General features: G+C 42.3%; 1 protein-coding gene across 1 annotated transcript; it reads left to right on the forward strand.

Moving 5' to 3' along the window:
• Positions 1–7,197: 7,197 nt before the first annotated feature.
• ptafr (platelet-activating factor receptor) lies at positions 7,198–10,401 on the forward strand. Its single transcript, XM_062398064.1, has 2 exons — positions 7,198–7,253; positions 8,768–10,401. Exon 2 carries the CDS (start codon positions 8,775–8,777, stop codon positions 9,930–9,932), a length of 1,158 nt encoding a protein of 385 aa, XP_062254048.1. The 5' UTR covers positions 7,198–7,253; positions 8,768–8,774; the 3' UTR covers positions 9,933–10,401.
• The last annotated feature ends 3,888 nt before the right edge of the window (positions 10,402–14,289 follow it).

Here is a 14,289-nt window from a genome sequence, read left to right on the forward strand (position 1 = left end):
GAGGAGGAAAGAAAACCAGGCTGAGGCTGCGAGGGGAGTCCGAGTGATTCTGATCCAACCACAGTTAATGTCGCCCTTTCTCTCTCTCTCTCTCTCTCTCTCTCTCTCTCTCTCTCTCTCTCTCTCTCTCTCTCTCTCTCTCTCTCTCTCTCTCTCTCACACGCACATGCACATGCACACGCACATATACAATCATTAATGTAAACAACAACAACAATAATAATGAGATAGGCCTAGTGGCATAAAGGAAATATAATATACAGTGATATTAATAAAACCATAACAATTTATAAATTGCTTACAACTACAAACGTAATGTTAATTTGAATGTTGTGCACTACAATTAGTCCAATGTCAAGAATGAGAGTTGATGACATAAACTACAAAAAGTAGAAATCATACATTCACATGAACTCAATGGATAAAGGGAATTAACTTGACAGTTTATACACATATTATGAATCTGTATTTTTTATTATTTTAAAGTTTTTTTGGCTGCCATAAGAAGGGTGATTTTTCTGCATATGACTATAAATGTGCAGATGTCATAAATAGAGCTCCACAACTGTTTTGATGCCGATGACACATGCGACTGAGACCCTGGACCCCGATTAGCCCCTCAGGTTTGGTAAGTGTGTTTATCTAAACATTAGGCCTATACCAAAGCCATTAAGCTCTAATGCAAGAAGTTTCTGTTCTCATGCCAATGAGTCGAAAACAAGTTTATCGGAAGCCGGTTTATGGCTTGAAATACTTTGATCAGCTTTAAGGTTGAAAAAAAACCCCATCTCTTTACAACTATTTTCTTTATTTGTAATCTAATTGCTCCTGGTCCTCATGTTTTATTTTCTTATCATTATTGTATTTGTTTATTTTCTCATGCGTCCAAAGAGTTCTATCCTGTCAAGTTTGTTCAATATACTGTTATAGTTTTCCTCTGGACCTTTTAGATCCCAAGAACCTTGACTGTATTTATAGAGATTGATTCAGGCTGGTTGTTGTGGCAGCAGTAACACCACAACCACCACTACTACAACTTTGTGTACTTCTCTGTGATAGTGGAGAAAGTTGTTGGGTTGTTTAGCAGTTTGAACAGTTTTTTTTTCACCTGAGTCCAAACCCAGAGCAGCTCAGATGGTTCGACCCTCACGACGGACACATGGATCAGTCCGTGTCCCACTCAGTGCAGCGTCTCGCTGTAGCTGCACATGGACACACACACTCCCTGGGTTCAATGCAATGTGATACAGCATAATAAGTACAACTCACGTGTACTGTGCACTCTGTTATAACAGCGTGACTACGGCGGGGCAGTAAATTCTTCATCGTGCGTTCGTTATGTTTTACTTATGTACGCGTGGATGATAAAATACCTCCTAATTGTTGTGAATGTCAGAGACAGCCAGCCAAACCAGGTGAAGTCACAAACACACACACATGCAGACACACACTGGACCTACTTAGACACATTCTTGTGAAACACTCCTTACTTTCGGGGCAGACGAGGTCATAAACACTGCTGCCATTTTAGCACTTTGCTCTATTATCAAAAACAAAAATCTGTGCTGCCTTGTTTTCCATTCAAATGTAACATCCACGGGACACTGAGTCTCTCTCAGGAATTTACAGGACGTTCAAGAACCTTCACGTCTATCTGGGACCTTGGCGGTGCAGGTGAGACGATTGCGCAATTAAAACCGTCCTTTGCCGAGATTCCCACAGTCAAATCCTTTGTTTCCGCCTCGTCGAACATGCCCTCAGTGATTATGCAACAACTGTACTGCTCTAATCATGCCAGTTGACACAATGGGCAAGGTGAGGTAAAAATGATGTCACGGGGGTGATCTCTCCAAGTGGGGAAAAGGCCCAAAATAACAGAGTCATCAAAGTGAAAATGAAATCCTTTCAGAAGCTGCTGCATTAGCGGGCATGCCCGTGCAAACACCTGAGCTCCACAACAGGAAATCCAAGCAGGTGAATGTGAATATGTGACTGCCGACATATCTCTCGTCCAGTAGTACCTTTTACTAAGCTACTTCAAGGTCATACATGGTTGTATTTTATTCTGTTTTCAATGTATTATTTTACACAGTTCAATGGCTTTTATTTGTAAAATGTTTCTCTTTCAACATTTCAGATTCCTCCTTTTTGTTTATTTGACCTCTTTAAATCTTTTTTACCTGTTTTATGCTCCACTTTTTGAATCTACCACTGTGTCTGAAACATGCTTTTTTAGAGTTGCCTTGGCTTGTGTGTCCCTATATTTCTCATGCTAACGGTTCTTCAAAGACAAAGCCCAGCGTGACAGAGAATGTTGCAAAAAAAAAAAAAGAGGGTTTTCGCTTATTTTCGAGAGATACTGAGTTTGATCTATGAAGAAGCAAAGTCCTAAACATCCGTCAGGGCTCTGGAAGCAGTGAGATGAAATATAAGTAAGGAGAAGCGTGGAAAGAGCCTCTTTTTTATATCCATCGGTCATGTTTCATCTGTCCCGAGAGGTTTGGCTCATGCCCAGACAGGCTCCTGTCGTCTGGGGAATTTGCCTTAATACGTCAAACGGTGTTAATGCAAATGCATATGCGATCTAATGAATGCATAAAGACAAAGTGTGAGGGAATGTAATCTCCTCCAGTAGATTTTCTGGTGGACACACTGGACAAGCTGATTCAGGAAGAATCGTGTTCTAGGCCAACATCCTTCCTAAACACAAACATCCTTCACAAGCCAGAAACGTCAGCTTGTTTGCCCCAATAAGACCTTTCCCAAAAATAAACAGCACAAATTGCGATACATTTTTACAAACAGATAAGAAGTCTCCTTAAGCCCACATGATTTTTTTTTTTTTTTTGCTGTTTGCTTTTCACATTGGGTATTTTATCTCATGCGGAGAGAGTTGCGGAGGCTGAATCTCTCAGACTAATCTCTAATAATCCCGTGCAGATCACCAAAACCACAAGCAGCCAATAGTACAGAGTGCAGGGACTGGGTCACTAGTCACCTGACAATATTATTTTGACAATCCAAAATGAGAACGTAGGAATGAAACAAGACCAAAGTGGGAGGATTTTACGCCACAATATGGCTCATACTGGAGCTTTCCTACTTTATGTCCTTTTTACAGCGATTATAAGGATTAATGTGCTTAATTCACTGTGCTCTCAGGGCGGGTTAGGACCAGTATTTAAACAGATGTTACCCTGATGGATTAAAATGTGGGGCCGCTTGTCATGCCATGACAACATTGTGTATCATTGTGTAGCCTTCCATGTCGTGTTTGCACGCTATGTGTAGAGCTGCTCTTTACAATCGACCTCGCTTGTACAGTCATGTCATATTAGTTCAAATTGCATCAAATCTTGTCACCCTTTCTTTCCCGTAGCTGAGGTCTGATGTTTGAGGTTTTTATGTCCCTAATGGACAGAACGTCCCACGGGAGGGAGAGAGCTTCAAATCCTTTGATAAGGTTGGAAAAAAGTCTCCTTCTTCCCGTCAGGTCTTATATCATCTTGAAGTACAGATGCCTCAGCTTGTCTCGCTCAGCCTCACGTGGTCCTCTCTCTCTCTCTCTCTCGCTCTCTCTCGCTCTCTCTCTCTCTCTCTCTCTCTCTCTCTCTCTCTCTCTCTCTCTCGCTCTACTCACTGCAGGGGGACATTCCTCAAACCTCAATCTCTGGCATGCAGCGAATTTGCGTGAGAGACCTGCACTCCCCGGTTCCGCCACGAACCCACTGCCAGGCAAGATGTACAGTCAAACACACTACACTCATTTATCAATTCTCAACAGTGGCGTCCTTGCCTTTCCCCTGAAGCGGCCCTACAACACCCACCTGTCTGCATCTCACTGGGGCTTTTTCATGTCGAAGGGCCAGAGGCATCGAGCCATGCATCAAGATCAAGATGAAGGAGCGACTGTGAAAAGGTGTTAATGGGACGAGAAAAGGTCCACACAGGCTGCTCCCTCCCTTCCTGCCTCCCTGAGGAATGCATGTCTCTGACTCCTGACTGTAGCATTGCTATCCCATAAAAAAAAAAAAACTGTTGAGATCCTGGCAGCTTCCCCTCTCTTGTGTCTCTGCACACCTGGTCTGAAACTGCAACCATTCCTCGAGAGGAAAAATACCTCGGTCCGCCCCGTGCAGCAGCAGCAGCAGTGTAGAACATCAAGGGATGACCTGTATCAATATTTTCAAAAAGTTTCAGGGACGTTTAGAGGCAGAAAACCATATTCAAGAGAAGGAATCGAGTGGCATGCAGAGACGAGCCAGGTGCAAGTGTAAAGCCCACAGACATATTTGTGAAGCATGAAACTACAGCCACCATGGCAAGTCTGCATTTGAATCCAAGAGTTATTTCACATTACACTGTAAAACACTGCAAGCCGCTCTGGTTCAACTTTGTAAAAAATACTTTCCCCCACTGAACAACTCAAAGTCATGTTATGAGTTGTGAAAATGCCAAAACAGCTGAATTCGAAACAAAAGCTCAATAAACGTAGCGGCCGTGAAAGCATCCAGATTCACTGTTTTTGATGACCTTCTGATCTGTGGCTTGTTTTGGGATGTGAAACAGTGGAGAAGTCAAATAAAACCTAAGGAAAATGTTGCAACTAGTGGAAAGAGTCAGCTATTTCCTCAAAGAGGAACCAGAACCTGGTCACCGTTGATGATGATGATGTTACTCCAATATCCACCGAATGCTAAATTAGATTTCCACTGTAACAAAGTCACCATATGAACAATTGAAGAGACATTTATTCCTTTGTCTCAATATGATGACTCTATGCATCATTTATTGATCAATGAGTTAATTTAAAAGTGAAGGAGCTTTGGGACTGAAACAGACACTTATCTTCACCCTGGTTAAGCCCTGTTTCATTTGGAGACAGCTGTGACTTAGGTTAATGCCTGGTACTACCCTCTACATTATAAAAACAATGGCACGGCCAGCAGCTGTTTAGCTTAGCTTAACTTAGCTTAGCACAAAGATAAAAAACTAGGGTAAACAACCAGACTGCAAGATTTTGTTATAGCCTATTTTAGAGGGGCAGTCAAGCAGTTTCCACGTTGTTTCTAGCCTTTGCGCTAATTTATCATAACTGACTGTTAGCTTTTAATTCATATTTAGCATCCACATGTGAGATTGGTGACGATATCCTGAATCGTGGCAGAAAAAGCAAACATTTCCCCAAAACGTCAAACTTTTCCATTTATTTCAAGAAAGAGACTCTGGAGATAAAATGCTTACTACCATTTTTCACTTGAAATATCTATTTGAGCTCATGTAGGGCGATGATAGAAGATGAGTGGTCTCAGTTGAATTGATGTCGTACAGAGTACAGCCTACGATACATTGAACATCTCATACCGAGCTTTTGAACCAAACCACATCCCTCATACGCTGCTCTACATTTCACGACCAAAACAAATCTCAGCGTCTTGCTGTGGAATCTTTTGAATCCACACCCAAACCACGAGTAATAAGATGTATATGTGAAACGTTCCTCTTTTTTTCAAACACTGTAGCCCTGGATACCAAGCGATGGCCCAGCGTGTCTGGCAGTCATGCAGGGGCACAACCACCAGAGAGCTCTTGCTGTCTTGTTCCGCTGCCAAACCATAATAACAGCCATAAGGTCGGGGAGGCTGGTTAACCTTAATCTAGGAATTATACTGTGGCACCAGGGAGAGGAGGACGTGTTTCGTTGTGCTTCTACATAGGAGCTGGAATCTAATTTTTACGTTGCAGGGGGGGAAGGGTTTGTTAAAACTACACACTCAGAGGAGAGGTTTGTGTAGTTGTGCAGTGCTGTGTGTTGAATAAAGTCCCTCCACCACTGTGCACTGTGTGAGAAAGAGAAGTCCTCCCTTCTTTTTCACGAGCCTCTTCCTCCCCCAGGTGGTTAAAATGCATAAGTACACATTTGCCTCGGCTGCTGATGAGCTGGAATCACGGGCCGTAATAAGAAGTAGTTTAACCTCTTGACACCATAACGTGCAATCAACATAATGTTGATGATAGTGTGGTTTTATTGGCTGTAGGCCCCACGCAAGAGATCTGTAGTGGGTAAGCAAATACAACATGAAACAGATGATTTAAAAACAGACTTTAAATTAAAAAAAAAATCTTCATGAATGAAGACCTGGTCATTTACAAGTCTGGCGCCAAATCCCATCGAGAACTTATTAGCACCCTGTGTCCCTGGACTCCCACTCCTATCTGTGAAGGGAGCTCTGAGGGCTTCTACGGAAATATATCAACTACTGAGGCTGACCTGTTAGAAACCTCAACCTGTGAAGCGGTTGACTCATTATGATCAGATGGACAACAGAACAGCCTCAGTGTTTTTTAAATCCTTTCTTAATTTTCTTTTTATCGCAAAGCTTCTCTGTTTTGCAAACTGATTATCTTTCTCTTTTTGTAAGAGCTGCTCCAGTAATTTCCATTTTTCTTTCTGTTAAACCTAACAGTTCTATATTAACTTTGAGGATTACTAAAGTTCATTCTCGTACTATGTTATGTTATGTTATGTTATGTTATGTTATGTTATCTCATCATATCTCATCTTATCTTATCGCTACATTAACCTCCTTTTTGAAAATAACTAAGGCTGTCACAGCCATATGATCCCTAGAACTTTTGTGGTAAAAATTCGTATAATATATTACTCATTAATACTAATGATACTAATACTAATGAGTAATACTAGCTCATTAATACTAATGAGCTAGTATTACTTTGTATTACTCAAGAAGTACAAATTATAGAACAAATTACACACAAAATAGGAGGATGGGAAATTATCATATAAGATAAATACTATATACTGGAATGTATACATACTTATGTATACATATATTTGCCCATGTCAGTGAAGTAACAGATGCACTCAGGGGAGCACAGGCCTGTGTATGCATGTATGGGTGGTAAAGAACGTCATGACTGGATGACCTGCACCACATTATTGGAGAAGTCGCTCAGAGAAAAACACACAGAAAACACCCAGATTGCTCCATGATGAACATCTCTCTCTCATTTTGACGGACCGGAATCTGTGTTGCAACACCGAGGGTTTCCCCCGTGAAGACTGGGAGAAGGCCCCCCCCCCCCCCCCCCCCCTTCGTCTCGAGGCTGAAACACTCACACTCCTACTTATAGAGAGACACACCCAGTAATGACACAATAACTTCACTTACTCCTCAGAGCTCTGGTGTTCACCGCCTGAGAGATATTAGAGGAGGAGAAGAAACAGTCTGGTAAGTCCACTGCTTATTGTTTACTCTCTTATTCTCTTTCTGTTAAAAATGTATGACATATAAAATGTGTCTGTGGCAAGTGTAGTAAAAGCAGGTGTGAATTATGGCAGATATCAAACGTTTGCCTTATAGTTACATGTTATATTCTGTATCTTTTTTCCTTCAATATAATAGCTAAATTAATAACCTTTAATCCTGTTGTAGAAATGTAAAGATTTAGATATGATACAAATCAAAGAATATTCTTATCAATAGCTCACCATTATTACAACTAGTAAATCATTGATTGAATATCATTAAAGTTATAGTTTTTACCACTAGTCATCCAGTGAGTCATTCGGTAGGCAAAAGTTCTGCCTTATTAAAATGCATTTGTGGACAGTGATGTAAAAATCCTTAGAAAAGATGCAGTGATCTAAAGCCCAATGTGAGAGCATGAATGCATTAGTACGCATTTGCCTCAGCTAATGATGAACCAGACTCATAGGCCAGAGTATGCCCCTCGGAAAGGAGTAGTTCTGCAGAAGTCTGACTGTTTTCTGCAGTTTTTGTGCAGAAGTCTTAGTGTGAACGTGTGAAAACAAAAAGATTTCTACAGAAAGGAAGATTCTGTTTAAAGATAAAGATGAATCGTTCCGTTTTGGATTTCCTCACCACATCAGGGTGTCAACACACAGAAAGGGATTCAGACAACATGGTTATTTATGTGCGATGCAGGTAGTAGTAACTGCTTCTCTTTCAGTGTCCACATCCGGACTCTACACCTCAGCTATTAAATCTTTATGATGCTGGTGGTGAATCATACATTGCTCACAGGTTCTTCCTTGGTTTTTGTCTGTGACTTTTTGGTGCGTTTCCTTCCTGGCTGAGAGGCTGTGGATCTAAATGAAGGGGGAAAAAGGTGTCAGAAGATATTTTGAATTAACATTGTGTCCACTCTTGAAACTGGTGGTAGGATTTCTTTAAGCTTCCACCAGTATATTTACATCTCATTTGCTTTGACACTGTTATGGAAAATTCCTCTGACCAGTGTCTAAGGTAGTGGAAATCCGCTGACTAGGTGTCTCACTGCTGTGATACTGGCTACCTGACAGGATGGAACCCTTATTTGGTGAGGTTTTTCTTCTAACTGGTCCGCGGATGGACGGACACAGCAGATAAGACAGAGGATGATCTCATGTCTTTCATGTCTTCTCTTTTTCAAAGTATGTGTTATGTAACACCTCTTTGTAAAAGTTCTTTTGTGAACTTGCGGCCATTTTTAGCACCCGTGCTTATAAACTCTGCAGAGCTCATTATTATAAAGACTCAAAAGCAACTCCAGTATGAGAATTTCATTATTTCGAATCTCAAGATGAATTTTTGTATTAGATGTTGGACTGCAGTACCTAAGTCATTTTTTTCTTCTTTTTTTTGTGTATGTTTTATGTGTGTATATTGTAATTTTGTTGCGTACAAATACATTCCATCCAGATCTAAGTTGCACATAACTTGATATGCTCTGTCACTCACAGAAAGAAAATGCTGGTGTCAACCACTGAAGGAGCTGCTGTGACAGGAACCTCTGGTCCGGGCACTACAGCCAGCGATGTCTCAACCTTCCTGGACTCTAAGTTTCGTTATGTCCTCTTTCCGGTCGTCTACGGCATCATCTTCATCCTCGGCCTCTTCGCCAACATCTATGTGCTGTTTGTTGTTCGCCGCCTCCGCGTAGCCAAGTCCATGGGTGAAATCCGCATCTACATGACCAACTTGACCATTGCCGACCTTCTTTTCGTGGCCGCCCTTCCCTTCTGGATTGGCTACTACAGTCGCCATGGTGACTGGGTGTACACAGACTTCATGTGCCGGCTGACAGGGTCATTGTTCTTCATCAACACCTACTGCTCCATCTTCTTCCTCGGAGCCATCAGTGTCAACAGGTACTGGGCGGTCACGCGGCCTCTGGACGCGGCCTCCTCCGACCATAGGCGCCGTGGCATCATCGTGTGCATCGTCATCTGGGCATTGACCATAGTGACGGCGATTCCTTATTTGGTGTCTCCAGGAACCTACACTGATGAGAACAACTTCACCCGCTGCTTTGAGGGATATCACAATGAGACTGATAACCAGAAGACAAATATAGCTGCCATTCATTTTGCGATAATTGGAATGTTCTTTGTCGTCTTTTTTCTTGTTGTGTTGTGCAATTGCCTTATCGCTCGAGCGTTACTGTATCAAAATCCTGCCCAGCCTGAATTAAGATCTGCATCAACTATGTCCAGAAAGTCCAAAAGGCCCAGGGGGGTGAAACGCCGGGCTCTCCAGATGTTGCTGGCAGTGGTGGGAGTGTTCGCTCTGTGTTTCCTGCCCCACCATATCATCCAAGGCCCCTGGACACTTGCGGTGTTGCAGATCAACCAGGGCTGGGGCCACGTGGACTGGGACCAGGGCACTCTCCAGAAGCTCAACGACGCCCATCAGATCACCTTGGTCCTCATGGGCCTCAACTGCATCCTGGATCCTGTCGTCTATTTTTTCGCCACAAGGAAGTTCAGAAGGTTCATCGTGTCTCACGTTAAAAGAATCGGAAAGGGAGAAGCGTGCTCTCACACGGCCACCTCTCAGATGTCTATGGACAGCAAAAATCCAAGCCATAGACTTCACAGTGAGATCCAACAACCTGGCATGGATTGATTCAGACATTTGTAATAGTTGTACATAAATGTAAATGTTTATTACACAGCGCATGAGTCTGTCAGGCGGGTTTGTGCTTGGCATGTCAAAGTTTCCTTGGTGTGTTATGCTGGGATGCAGCGTGTGTAAGGGACCGCGCCTGTCTTGTTGCGACTCCTTAAAAATGACACACCACACAGGAGTTTGTGACTATTCACATATGCTGTGAGAACTGATGTCTGAATTGCACCAGTCCCCCTGCTCTTCCTGTGTGAAGTGGAAGCTGAAAAGCAGAAGTTTTGCAAGCAGAAGTGATAAAACACAACTAATGTACGAAATGCTCTTCATCAGTTTGTTAAGTTAACTGAAGAGACAAAGTCGACCATTTTAAACATATGGTGCCTTAGCTTCTCACTAGAATACACACCCACATCCAGGGAAACACAAAATCTTAGTAAAATAAAGAAATAAAAAGTAATCAAAGTAATCTCATTTGACCATTTTGTGACTCTTGGTATGATCAGTTGTAATCTGGATAGTAAAATGTGGATCCCATCCCTTCTCACGTGACGCCTTATCAGCAAAGCATGCTCGCGATAAGGTGATCGCTACGTGTGGACCGGCGTGCCTGGACAAGTCCTAACTGGCATTGTGAAACCAGGGAACAGAAGTTATAACGCGTGAGTTGTGATTCCCCTCTGCCAATCCAATATTGTGACATCCCGTCTATGTCTCGTGGTGAAAGAAAAAGAGCCCGTGACTGACTGTGGGAAAGAACGCTGTAAATATCTGCTGTAACGCCAAAAAAGGTTTTCTAATGCATTTGAACAGCTGTGGTATTCTTGTGTTCTATTCTAAAGTTGTGTGCAGTGTCCCGAAACATCTACCAAAAGTACAATTTGTTTGTACTACCACAATCCTGTAATAACATTGTTATGTATGGATTTCGTTTGCTGTAACTGTGATGATAAATTTAAATTAAAAAGTAATAGAATGTATGTATTCATCTGTGCGCACAAATAAAAGAAAATAGAACCTGTGAGACAATGACAACTGAACCAATTTACATGTTTTATTAGCATGCAGTGAAGGAAAGTGTCTTAATGTGTGATAGGGATAGGTTCACACAGCTAGAGCTGCAGATCGGTGAGTTTCCACCATGTTCCAATTGAGTTTATTAATTTTAAAGTACGTGCTGACATCATATGGCAAACCATATCTATCAGGTCAAACAGAATGATGAGCTCTACATGTTGACATTAACTGAACGAAAACACCTATGTTGTCGTGCTTCCTCTTTTTATTGCACGTCTCACATTCCCCTGACTGCTCATGACAGACTTGAGTACATATTGTCCCCTGTCATATTGACGGGGTCCAGATTACTGTAGTCTTGGTTGGGACTTGTGTAATTCATGTACACATCTCCGTCGACTTGAGCCGGTGGGAGACCTCCCCTGGTGTGAAAAGAAAATGCAGTCAGTCTGTGAGTAGTGGATCAAATTACAAACTATGATACCAACGTGAGTGTGTACTGACTTTTGTGCCTTTACGGGTGCAGGAAAACCTTGAAGAAAACAAGGAAATTGAAATGAATTATTGAAGACATCTGCTTCAACAGTAAAACTGCTCTGCAGTGCTCTTTACCTTTAGCTGCAGTGTTCGAGGGGGGCAGTGTGCCACGTAATCTTTCCCAGCCCAGCCAACACAGAACAGACAGACTGACGATCAAGGCCAGGAGAGCAAGAACGAAGCCGGGCATCCCCAAATTCCCAGTCTCTAGTTGGTGAAACAGAATGGCAGGTTCATCTCGCCCTGCAGGCTGACAGTTCACGAACCCAGTGACTGCCACAGAGCGCTGGCCGATTGTTTATTCAAATGTATTAGACAGCCCTGCACTTCCCCATAGAGAGAGAGACACCGAACAATCGTGCCAATCACTGTTTAGAGCACATTGACTAATGGTTGTTGTTGCATTCCTAACATCAAATACTAGTCAATAGCACTGAGAAAACCCTATACAACAACTTCCCAATGCTGTGTAAGTAACAAATCAAAACGGTCCACCAACCTGCTGGTTGCACTGGGATGATAGAGGGGGGAGGTGATGTTTCTGGGAAGGAGGAGGTAAAAGATACAGAATGGAAGGTGGTGGAGGAAGAGAGGAGACGAGAAACAGATCAGCAGTGTAGTTTTATATCTTTAGGTTTGTGGAGCAACCAATCTGATCCAAACTGAAAAATATCCCAGCAACTATGAGATGGATAACGATGAAATAAGTTGTAGATTTGTCCGGGATTGGTCAGAGGAAAAATCCTAATTACTTTGGTGACCCTCGATTACTTTGATTATGGTGCTGGGAGAAATGATATATTTCTTCTGAATGGATTGGTGTCAAGTGTTTGTACAGACGTTCGTGTGACAATGTCTCTCAATGTTAATAAACATGGTCCAGCCCAAAATGTAATTGCTTCTTCCCTGACACATACTGCATCCTTCCAGCAAGTTGTGTGGAAATCTTTTGAGTATTTTTTGTGTAATCCTGCCGACTAACAAACAGACAACTAAACAAATACAGATGTATTACCTTTCTCTAGCGTAGATACGAATGGGGTGGTACTTTCAGGCAGGTCTGTACTCTGGGATTTGACTGCAACGACAACAAGAAGCACAAATAAAATGAAACAGGGAATTTGAAACCAGTATTCTGGAGTAGAAAGACAGACAGTGTCTTCTTACCTGTGCTCACAGAGGAGAAGAACAGCAGAAAAATACCAAGCAGCATGTTGTGGAGAGAAGACGACAACCACTGACAAGAGCAAGAATAAACCAGGGGCTCTAATCACTGCACAGGTGAGAATGAAGGAAGTATCGGGGAGGGGAAAAAAAGAGAAAGGGAAGTTTCAAGTTCCCTTTTCCAAATATGAAACGTAACTGCAGCATAGAAATTATTAATAACATTCCACTATTTAAAAGGCAAGCAGCCGAATCCTGTGTGTCCACCTCCTGTGAGCTGTTGTTGAAATCTTGGCATGTATGAAAAGGAAAAAACGATCAAACACTATACAGAGTTCAACAAAGTTAAAGAATAATGAGACTAACACGAAAACAAATGCAACTTTAGCATCAGGATATTTGCAGTTGTACCTAAATCTCCACCACGAGAGCCTTCAATTTGTAAAATTCTAAATGCTGCAGAAAAAACAAAACAGATTCCACAGAGCTATGAAAGTGTTTGAAATGTTTCATAACTCCGGCTGCGGTCACCTTCAGGCTCGGGCTGTGACGAGGAAGCAAGTGGATTTCACATGGTTCAGTTAGAAGAATATAAATGAAAAGTCAATATGTGAAAATAAAAAAAGAAGGAAACCAATATCATTATATCTGCATTAAAAAAAACAGATTATATTTGTTTTCATTGGGATTGAGTCAGAGATAACAGAGAAATGGTGAAGTATTAAGCAACAGACTTGAAAACAAACTTCCTTTAAAAGTTATTAGAATCCTCCAGACACGACTCCTTTCATTAAACTCCCAGCTGTGTGTCAGGAGCAGCTCTATTTCCTGTTTGTCTGTAATAGTCTGTGGATCCAACTCGGATCCACTGATAGCAGAATTAATATTTTTTGATACCAGCCGTCTAACACAGTGGCAATCAGAGCATGGAGCTGTGGAGATACACACGCTCACCCAGTAGGGAGTCAGTCTCTGCTGTCTAATAGCTATCTGCTTATGAACGCAGATCAATTAAAAACCCTGATGGCTGTACAACAGACTGGTTACCTGCCTGCGACAAAGAACATGCTCAGATGTGAACGGCCAAACTAGAAACACAAAAGACCCCAAAATCGGAGAAGCAATGATTTCAGAGCAGCATCGGGATGTGTGCGTCGATGGTTGTGAGTAATTGTGATATTTATCATTCAGGGGGGCGACCTCGTGCTAATGTGGTCTGACCTTTCAGTGCAGCATTTTTTTTTGCTCGTGTCATCTACACCCCTATTTGCCGGAAGTCTTTCGCTGCAGACGAGAGAAATGGTGAGAGTGAGATTCTCCACAGGCCCTGCAGCCATCTGTGTCTCCTTCTTAATGAAGTTGTGTTCTCCAGAGGGGACAGAGGAACCTCTCTCTCTGTCCCTGAGAAGGAAAGATAAATGATGATACTATATAATCATCTATGTCTGTCCCCACGTGTGCGTATGAGTGTGTGCCTACATGTGTGTTGCCCCCCCCCCCAAGTCATTATTCTTCATTATCCTTCTATTATTCATTACTCCTTCATTATTCTGTGCGTACCGCTGGCTAAAGTCAGTCCTCGCTTCCCACCACAGACCCCACTGTGGCCCCCCTGCTAGTCATCAGACAGTGCAATAATGGA

Source organism: Platichthys flesus, chromosome 10, assembly GCF_949316205.1.
Source record: "Platichthys flesus chromosome 10, fPlaFle2.1, whole genome shotgun sequence".
Lineage (NCBI taxonomy): Eukaryota > Metazoa > Chordata > Actinopteri > Pleuronectiformes > Pleuronectidae > Platichthys > Platichthys flesus.